The 10,353-nt window shown below is 31.9% G+C and overlaps 2 protein-coding genes across 2 annotated transcripts; one reads left to right on the plus strand and one right to left on the minus strand.

Annotated features, from left to right (window-relative positions):
* Window positions 1–1,068: 1,068 nt before the first annotated feature.
* On the plus strand, window positions 1,069–7,222 carry LOC108782654 (arylsulfatase B). Its single transcript, XM_018550969.1, has 8 exons — window positions 1,069–1,283; window positions 2,243–2,416; window positions 3,645–3,857; window positions 3,925–4,174; window positions 4,332–4,511; window positions 5,146–5,412; window positions 6,569–6,842; window positions 6,955–7,222. The coding sequence occupies exons 1-8, from the start codon at window positions 1,167–1,169 to the stop codon at window positions 7,133–7,135; spliced, it is 1,656 nt and encodes a 551-aa protein (XP_018406471.1). The 5' UTR covers window positions 1,069–1,166; the 3' UTR covers window positions 7,136–7,222.
* A 375-nt stretch (window positions 7,223–7,597) lies between these two features.
* LOC108782666 (vascular endothelial growth factor A-A-like) lies at window positions 7,598–9,864 on the minus strand. Its single transcript, XM_018550987.1, has 4 exons — window positions 9,716–9,864; window positions 8,559–8,823; window positions 7,931–8,131; window positions 7,598–7,682 (listed from the first exon to the last, which is right to left on the minus strand). The coding sequence occupies exons 1-4, from the start codon at window positions 9,819–9,821 to the stop codon at window positions 7,616–7,618; spliced, it is 639 nt and encodes a 212-aa protein (XP_018406489.1). The 5' UTR covers window positions 9,822–9,864; the 3' UTR covers window positions 7,598–7,615.
* Between the last annotated feature and the right edge of the window lie 489 nt (window positions 9,865–10,353).

Genomic DNA, 10,353 nt, shown 5'->3' on the forward strand with positions numbered 1-10,353 from the left:
CTCTTTGGTGTTAACAGTTGATAGATGACCTATGGTCAGATCTCAATTTTTAAATGTAAAACTAAGTTAACATTATAGTGTTTCTCTCCTTTTTTTTACCGAAATAGATCGAGTTGAATAGAAACAGATAATTGTTTCAGTTTTTAACTTTACATTTCACTTACATTTTTACATAAAAAGCTTATCTGTTAAAAAATGATAGAAGCATTTTAAAGAGAAAACTTTGAACTTTTTTTTTATGAGTGTTGTATGTTATACTCCGTTCGTCTTTTATGAGCAATTAAAGTCAAAAAGACCATTTTTCCTTTAATGTTGAATAATTCGGTAAAAAGAAATCGTACAGATGTCAATAAAAGAAAAAATTAAAGCGCTTTTGAAAGCTGTGTAGTGTATTTGTGTCCGACTTCTCATTCACTGAATGAAACTGTGCAAAGCTCACAAAAAACTTCGAGATTTTACTGATCTTTCTTTGTAATCATGTAGCACCGTAAAAATCAGTCGAATTGTTATTTTAAATACAGATCTGAGAGAGAAAAATAGAGATTTTAAGCCACAAAATGCTTTTTTGAACGTCTCATTTTGACCATTTTTGTAGAAGTTACATTCATTTAAAGTTTATCCATTTTTCGAAGGTGTGAGAGATGATGCTTATTTAATGCCCACGGATAGTATATAATAAAATTAAAATATTTTTTTGCATTATATATATACAGATAACGCGTTACACATTGTGTCAACAAAAAATTGAATTGGTGACTTCAATTAATTCACGAGTTTGATTCAAAGAACTCGAAGTTAAGCAGGAATTTCAAGTAGGAGATTACAAGAACTTCGAAACGCGGAGGTATTGTGCCAGACAGTTTTATTTTGCAGACATAACGCGACCACTTAATACGCGGCGCGAGCGAATTGATGACCAGTTAAACGATGAGGAGACTGTCGCGGTCGTAATGAATGACGAGATAAGCGAAGATGAGTCTTCAAGGTGGGAGATTTCCCCACTATTCGCATCCGGGAAAAGACGAAAGAGAGCCAGAGCGCAGAAGATAGTTTCGAGCAGCCGGTCGCCGGACGCGTGTCTGAGATCCATTTCGCATTCTCGAGGAATCGTGAACCGGTTCCACGGGAAACGTGCGACGCGCTCTGGTCTAAAAGGAGCAGAAACAATGCGTTATCCACCGGGAATCGTGCAAAGGACATTGTCCCTGATTCTGTTGCTCGCGACGGTCCACACAAATTCGGCGAAGCAACCGCACATTATCTTCATTCTAGCAGACGATTTGGCAAGTTGTCTTCCGAGGTTTGCGATAAATTAAATCCAGGCTTCAAGATGCTTTAGAAATAATAAATTATTAAAAAGTAAAAATAGAATGAAAATTTATTTATTGACAAGTTAAGAATTTTGTCGGACGAGACAATTTCTGTTTAGTACTTATTTATGTGCATTGGTAAGAATATTTAAAGAGACGTAGAAATATTGTATAGATATGTCAATAATGTGAAAAAATTAAATGAAAACTAAATGAAGAATTTTGCAATGACAGGTTCGAATTATACAAACGAAGTATTACATTTAACTTTTAATAGAAGTTTATCAGTGACGCGTAACGTTAGTCCGTAATATCTCTTTCTGTTATTCGTCCTCTCTTTGAGAGATACTTTGCATATATTCTGGAAACAGTTTCATTGCATTGAAAATCTGATTAAAAATGAACAAATTTGAATTTTCTGGTTGAATCTATTAAAATTCTAGTTGAGATAACACTAGAATTTTTTTTGATTGACATAATCAGAATCATCTGGTTCGTTCATTTAAACCAGAACTTTTTCTTAGTGCTCCTATAAATGTATGCGTTATATTTTATAAATACACGCATTTATATTTTTGTTATATTATATTATAAGGTTTTTTAGAATCCAGCAACAAAAATAACGATAAATAACGTCAGTTTATTTACTCCTCAGTAAACAAGCTAACGTTATTTGTCGTCATTTCGACATCAAAATAACATTAGAAATGTCACTCTGTCATTAAAATGACAAATAATGTCATTGTTTCCTGAAGGGTAAATAAAATAATGAATATTGTACGTAACATCTCTTCTGTTTCACAAGACGTTGTAAATTAATGCAAATTTATCACAAAGGTTAAACAAGCTACAAATGTATGAGAAAATGTTAAATTATGATAAAACAGAATCGTAAATAATGTTACACTTAAATTTAGCCTTATTTTCATCAGGGATGGAACGACGTCGGCTTTCACGGTTCCGGTCAAATCCCAACACCAAATATCGATGCACTGGCATATTCCGGGCTGCTCCTCGATAGATATTATGTCACTCCTATCTGTACACCGTCCAGAAGCGCTTTAATGACCGGTAAACATCCTATTCACACAGGAATGCAGCACGGCGTAAGTGTTTTTGCAACGTCTTACATCGTCTTCCTTTATCAAAATTTATGCATGTGACATATCAAAAATAGGTAGAAGATTCGAGCACAAATAAGAACAATAAGTAAATTTACTTTACAATACGATCAAATTTACTTGCTTAAAGAATAAATAGCGATTCTGAAGTAAATTTACATACAATCAAATTCACTCACTTAAAGTCTGAATTTGTTTCAATTTAAAAAAGTTACAAGTTGCTTATTAAAATGGCGATAGTTCAATTTTTTTTAACTGCTGTTATACTTATCAGTAAATAAGTACGATTAAGAGTTATCAATTAGCGGAAACGTTATTGTTCTATTTGCAGCAGAGTATAAAAGGAGATATTGTATACGCTTGTATTCTCTTTTGTCATGTTGACCCAGATAGTTCAATTGGAAATTATCATATTGAGCGATAGTTGCTACTTCATTCGCGTTTTCACTACCTATATATGCGCGTATCTATACACATATGCATCTGACAAAAGATCGCGTTCAGTTCAATGCATCTCTTTTGCCTTTTGCTATCACGAAATGAATAACGTTGAGTGAATAATGCATCTTTCATGTAATTTTTTAATTTATATTAAGGGAATAGATTTTCTAATGCTCTTTAAAAATCGTTTAAGAAACGTTTAACGAATTTTAGATAAAATTTCTTAATCTTCTTATAGAGATAAATATTGCATATTTGCAAATTTTACTCTAAAATTAAATTTGATAAAATAAATTCGAAGTAAATTATCTCTTTAGCTTTCTCTCTCTGTGCAGATTAATTACTTAAAAGTTGAAAATGAAAGTGTACAGAAAAAACAATTTTATTGAAGTATCTGAAAGTAATTTGGTTGGACACCATCAAAATTATGTAGAAATCTTTAAACATCCATTAATTGAGACGTTAACAGTAAGTTTATGACGATGATTGTGATGGTTTAAATAGTTGCAAAAGAAAGACATTCCGCATTTCAGGCAACTAATTTAAATTGCCTACATAGTATTGATGATTATATTAATAAATTAACGATTATGAGGATAGTTAATAATATTGATAATTTAAAAAATTATTTTTAGATCTGTACTTAGTTAAATTTTTAGATACTTTAACAAAATAAAATCAACAAGATTTTTAATCAGGTTTATTAAAAAGCGGTACTATATGTTATTATAAAAAAATTTTTCAACATTACACGACTTCTTGAATAATTCAGGTTCTCAAAGGTGCGGAGCCGAGAGGATTACCACTTCACGAGAAACTATTACCGGAATATCTGCGTGAGCTTGGATATAGCACGCACATTGTCGGTAAATGGCACCTAGGATTTTACAAAAAGGAATACACCCCCACTTACAGGGGATTCGATACTCATACTGGCTTCTGGACAGGTCATCAGGATTATTTCGATCACACGGCCGTTGAAAACGTGAGCGACTATGTATTAAATAAAAACATAATTTTTATTATTTAATCTAATGTGATAAAAACTGCAGCCTTACTGGGGATTGGATATGAGACGGGGTATGCAACCGGCGTGGGATCTACACGGTCAATATTCCACGGATATTTTCACGAAAGAGGCGGTGAGATTGATTGATAATCACAACTCTAGTCGACCTATGTTCCTATATTTGGCCCACGCGGCCGTGCACTCCGGAAACCCTTATAATCCGCTTCCGGCGCCAGACGAGGAAGTGGCTAAATTCGACAATATCTTTGATTATAATCGAAGACGTTTTGCAGGTAAAAACGGTTTAAAGGCTATAGTAATGAGAGTTAATACAAAAAATGGACTATTAATTAAATAGAAAATATATAAAATTTTTAGAAAATATCATGATGACACTAAAATTATGTATTAATATAATAAGCTGATTGATAATCTCAAAATTTGATATAGGTGTGCTAAGCAAACTGGATCAATCCGTGGGGCAAGTAGTTGAAGCTCTGCGTAAAAAAGACATGTTGAAAGATAGTATAATAATTTTCTCATCGGACAACGGTGGACCTGCCGCTGGATTTAATTTGAATGCAGCGTCTAATTGGCCACTGAGAGGGGTAAAAAATACTCTTTGGGAAGGTAATTTTATTTGACTATTAATAAATTAGATAATTACGCAAACATTTTAATATTATTGAAACGTCTTGATTAACGAGTAAATTTTATTTATTTAGCAAGAAAATATCTTTAAAAAAATTGTTTTTAATCATATATTTTTTATAATTATATTCGTAATTAGTGTATTCGTGTTTTTAAAGACTTGCGAATTATCTGTAAAATTAGGACTTTATTGAATTAATATCTTACGAAGATTTAATTTAAAAATTTACTAACTATAATTTTTGTACCGACCGTATTGTCTACAAACAATGAAGGAATTAAACGCCTATAACGGTCAAAGCTGGATCAAAGTGCTAATAATAAGTATGAGTGAATTCTTATATACCACATATGTAGCCCCCCCTTTTAAATGCGCGCTGATACATCAGACATATAACGCATAAATACTACAGTAGTATTATAATATCACCGAATAATACTTGATTAATTTAAATATAAGGATGATAATTTAAAATTCGTAAATACATCGGATCTCAATAATCTTATTCTTTATATTACGAAAAATATCACAAATTAAAAATTTACGTTTTAAAAGCCATTTTTAATTTTTTATATCCATAAATAAATAATCTTTAATTCTTTCTTATCGTAGGTGGCGTCAGAGCTACGGGATTAATATGGTCACCCAGACTGGTGCGACCTGGCCGCGTAAGCAGGCAGATGTTACACATTACCGATTGGCTGCCGTCACTTATAACAGCCGCCGGTGGTGATCCATCAAACTTAACTATTGACGGCATGGATCTGTGGAATGCGCTTAGCGAAGATACTGAGTCACCGCGCTCGAGCGTTCTTCACAATATTGATGATATTTATGATGTATCTGCTATAACGGTCGGCGACTGGAAACTTATTCAAGGTAAAAGAAGGATCAAAATATTTTATTCTATAACACTCTAAATTGAGGAATCGTTCCATACGATATAGTGAATATAGATTATCTTGCAATATTGCAGCAACATTGCAACGTGTATAAGTACACACAGAAAAAAATTTTATTATACCAAAATTATGTAGAAAACTTAAACATAATGAGAAATACAACAAAAAGTTTTGACATCTCAGCAACCAGCTTGAGTATTTCACGTAATTTATGTTAGTAGTCCAACAAAATTATTTTCAAATCTATGTCTAAATTTTTGGATATTTCTGCAAAATTATTCTTTTCCTATATATCAAATACCTGTATAAACGAGAATTTCTTTTTATATAAAATTTTTTTATATGAAATAAAAATACAGAAAACATTTTTTAATTTTTTTACTGTAAGATATCAACTAATTAACCAAAACCCCTACAGTCGGGCTGTGTGGCTCCAAGACGAGACAATTGCTTGCTAATACAAGTAAACTCGAGCCCTCGATTCAAATCCCGACACTGGTGGAGCGCCTGACATTTTTCTTGGTCTAGCTCTTACATTACGTCGTAATTTTTCTCTTGCTTTGGAAACGCATTTTCCTCATATAACTGAAAGCTTCTTCATGCCGTCATTATAAAAGGAAGGTATTGTAAACGTATTGTGAGTCAATTGCACACCAAGGCCTCCACTTGTCTGCAAAACGGCTTCTCTTCCAACATCTCTTTCAGGGATCCAAACATGATAAAGTCACATGGACTTTTAACTATGTGGTCCAAAAAAGAGTCCCCTTCTCGTATCGATTCAGAAGCCGGCAAATGTTAAAACGAACAATTTTGTGCTGTTCCATACAGGAATGTGAGAGGGTTGATTCCCTGAATCGTTGGCGTAATCTATGGAGAATTTCGGCTGGCCGAACCTCCTCCTTTGTCAAAAATGTAATTATAATGCATATATCTGTTGCGCAACGGACGGATGAACCTCTTTTTCGCTCATCTTTTTGCAGACTGCCGTACCGAGGACGCTCTCTTAATATCCTCACCAAAACATCCTTAACTTTATATCGTCCTATTTTACCTTCTCTAGGGTCCAGAATGAAATTTTCGTTTACATATTTGATTCACCTTCGTATATATTAATTCAACTCGATTTTCCGTAGGATCCACTTACAAAGGAGCATGGGACGGATGGTATGGTCCATCTGGTAGGGAATGGGTCTACGACGTGGACAAGGTGATTCTCAGTACGACGGCACGTGCCATTGCCAGTATAGGATTAGGCATTACCACAGAAGTTGTTTTGATGTTGCGTGAAAACGCGTTAATCAAGTGTCCGCCGCGAAATGATAGTCTGCCCATTTGCAAACCAATAGAGGAAGCATGTCTTTTCAACATCTATCAGGATCCTTGCGAAGACAATAATCTTGTTAAACAGTGAGTGGAACACGATATTATTTTGATATAATTCATTAAGAAATTTTATTTTAATTTTTAAACTAATTTTGTAATTATATCAATCTGTTTTTTTTTTTTTTTCACGTCAAAGGTTTCCTACGATCGTCAGGAAACTGCAGGACGAACTGAAAAAGTTTAACAATAGCGCACTTCTGCCCGGAAACCTTCCGTGGGACAGTAAAGGTGATCCAAATTTGTGGGATCATACTTGGAATAATTTTGGAGATTATATTAATGTTATGGTAAACTCTGCAACCTCTGATCGATTATAATCTCAAGAATTTTATTTTTTCCTGTAAAGTAATATACAATTCTTATAAAATCAGAAAATGTGCTGCTCATGTTAGTATATATTTGTACGAGAAAAAAATTTATACAACTGTAAAAATATTTAATCTTTGTTCTTTTATCTTTATTTATATGCATTATAATTAAACAAATGTACGTCATCAAGAGATTGTAAAAATATTTGACAACGCTAAAATTAGGTGTTATTTTTATTTATAAGACAATGTATCGACCTTATGTTTTGTTGCTCAATTTGTTAATGTTATTTTAAAACAGTGATTTTGATATATTTAAAAAAGAAGCGCATGTGTGTACATAAAGAACTTTATTATAGGTAGGCAAATAAATCGAAATAAAAAATTAAAATAGTGACTATTATTTCTTAATATATATAATCAAATGATTTCGACTTGATACTTCAAGTTGTTAAGATTGGATTTCTTGTCATTGTGTGTGTTATTTTCCTATAAATTTCTAATATAACCAATATTAGATTTGTCTAACTGATACATCTCCATTACTTGGGCGCATCTGAAACACGAAATTGTTTTGTAATATGCCAAGTTTTACGAGTGTTATATACTTAATACCGCTTTATGGATCAATTACGTATCAAATTACGTATCAAACAAGTTTTTCAGTATCACAGATCGCAAATCATTTGTCATTTTGTTATCAATAATTATTGCTATCAAGGAATAAGAGCGAAAGAAACTCGGTTTCGATCCATGCTACTGAATGAACTTTAAGAACTTGTTCTCCTCGTCAGATTGATTTACCCGCAACGAGAAGGTACCCATTCGAGTCCACTAGTGCAGATTTCCTCTTCCTTGTTGCAAGTGCATTTGCACAATTTTTCATTCCAGACCATCTGTCTCTCTTTATCACACTTTCTTTTATTCTTGCATTCGCACGCGCAGTTATTTTCTGAATATACCTGATGAATGTTACAATGATTTTCTGTCACGCTACATTGACATCTAAAAAAATCATATTCTTCAACAGTGAACATAAAACAAAATTAACATAAAACATTAGTAATGGACTTGTTTTATATAGAATCGCATTTTTTGTTAAAACACTTCCACTTTTCTAGCTTTTTTAGTTGTTAAAAATTTAATTACAAAAAAATATAAAGCTTCAATATGCTTGAAATAAAAAAAAAATATGTTTATTAATATAAATATATAAATTATCATAATTTTTCTTTATAAATAAAGAATCAAAGTCTCAGTTTGGAAATTACAGATTATTTTAAAATAAAACAAACGATTGAAATATATAGGATTATATCGCGTTATATATGCGATTGTATATATTATGGTCTTTTATCAATCGTCAAATAATAACCATCTAAAAGTAAAAGTCTAAAAATAAACACGAAAGCAGAATGAAAAACTATCTTACTTGCATTTGGTGTGCTCCTCGAGCAACACATGATAACACTCGCTTGAGTTATAACCATCCATTCTCACGGCGATCTTTCTAACATTTTTGCGAACTGGCATGCATGATTTATTCCTCGGACAGAAACCGCTGCATCTTTTCACCGACGCATAATTTGGATAAAAAGTATAACCCGATTGCGGTATTAATTTTACTAAAGTGTGCCTTGGCACGCACATTACCTCTTTCATCTGATGATTTAATTGCATACGTCTCCCTGCGCATCCTATAATTGAGAAATTCACAAGAATTCATTTAAAAAATCAGTCATTTCTGTACTAGATTACTTGAAAAATGAATAATGAGAAAATAAGCCATTCTATATATTCAACTCTTTGAGTTATTACCAGTAAACAACTGTTATTAGTATAAAGTAAGAGGTCAATGATTATCAATATGTTCAATAATTTCCTTGCATTTGAAAAAATAATTTTATATTTTCCTCAAACATGTAAAAATAATGTGCGTGTTTATATACTGTGCAAGATGTATAAAAAATCAATAAGGAAATTCTTTAGAACAAAAAAGAAATGCAAATAGAGTCCATTTCAATCATGCATTATTACGTATAAGATTGTAATAATTGGAATGCATATAATAAATCGTAAAAGTAAAAAAAGATAACATATAAGATTGAAGATAGATGAGAAATCTTCTACATAAAATTCAATTAGTAGCAATAGTTGATTATGTAAAAACATATATGTATATAAATAAAATAAAATGTACTTTATATTTTTTGTTCAGAAATAAATAAAATTAAATAAACTTTCTATCGTGTAGCATAATTTAATTGACATTATATATCCTAAAAATATAATTTTTTTAAATACTGTAATTTTACACAACACTATGATCTTTTTCTACAACTATAGTCTGAACACCTACGCGCATGAAAACCGATATTCATGTTTTTATGCGCGCGAGTATTTAGGCCACACTTTTGGCATAGAACCATAGTTGTGTAAAGTTACGGTATTAATTTATACTTTATATATACATCATAAAACTGTTGATAAGATGCAATTATTGTTGGTAGGAATCAAATATTAGAAACTTCTATATAAAAATATATTTTACAGTTAATATCATTAAAAGAAAACTTTATGAGTAAATACCTATCGCCACTCCCTCGTGTGGTCGTAATTCATCGTCGGTGAATCGCATGCCTTCGGTATAAATCCATGTGATCGCTAAAGCACATACTACTATAAGAAACTTCATGATAACGTGTAATATACGGAGTGCTCTAACAAAGTGCTCCTAATGCGGCGTATCATTAAATAATGAGCATATTAAAATTTCTTCTTCGTTTATTTATAGCGACCGGAAGATGTAGTGGCGATGTGCGATGTGCGGTTTTAAATCTCAGCCGCAAAATGTCTATTAACTTCGCAAGATAAAGAAGGAAATTCCGCTATACAGAATGAATATTTCCCGCCTGACGTTCTACGAAAATGCAACGATTTGATATATTATACTGATTACATAGTAATCTAAAATACACATGCACTTGATAAACTAAATTTATATATTTATATTACTCGTTATCAAATTTGATATTAATATACAAGAGATTGCAAAGTATAAAACTGAAAACGCAATTTTAATATCTGTGATAATTAAAACGACATTATGATTTTCTCTTCTTTTAATGTCTTTTCTATCTCTTCTTTATAATCTATTTCTTTTTATCTTTTAGGCTGGGTTGTTCCACTTTTCGGTAAATTTTAGCTCATTGTCTTAATCTCTTATG

Source organism: Cyphomyrmex costatus, unplaced genomic scaffold (assembly GCF_001594065.2).
Source record: "Cyphomyrmex costatus isolate MS0001 unplaced genomic scaffold, Ccosl1.0 scaffold132, whole genome shotgun sequence".
Classification (NCBI taxonomy): Eukaryota; Metazoa; Arthropoda; class Insecta; order Hymenoptera; family Formicidae; genus Cyphomyrmex; species Cyphomyrmex costatus.

Bases quoted from the DNA above. Each gene is read 5' to 3' on its own strand.
- LOC108782654 (XM_018550969.1), top strand. From the start codon at position 1,167: ATGCGTTATCCACCGGGAATCGTGCAAAGGACATTGTCCCTGATTCTG. The intron at 1,284-2,242 runs GCAAGTTGTCTT...TATTTTCATCAG, and splicing joins TCATTCTAGCAGACGATTTG to GGATGGAACGACGTCGGCTT. The intron at 5,413-6,568 runs GTAAAAGAAGGA...GATTTTCCGTAG, and splicing joins CGACTGGAAACTTATTCAAG to GATCCACTTACAAAGGAGCA.
- LOC108782666 (XM_018550987.1), bottom strand. From the start codon at position 9,821: ATGAAGTTTCTTATAGTAGTATGTGCTTTAGCGATCACATGGATTTAT. The intron at 8,824-9,715 runs GTATTTACTCAT...TCTCAATTATAG, and splicing joins ACACGAGGGAGTGGCGATAG to GATGCGCAGGGAGACGTATG. The intron at 8,132-8,558 runs GTAAGATAGTTT...TGATTTTTTTAG, and splicing joins GAGGAGCACACCAAATGCAA to ATGTCAATGTAGCGTGACAG.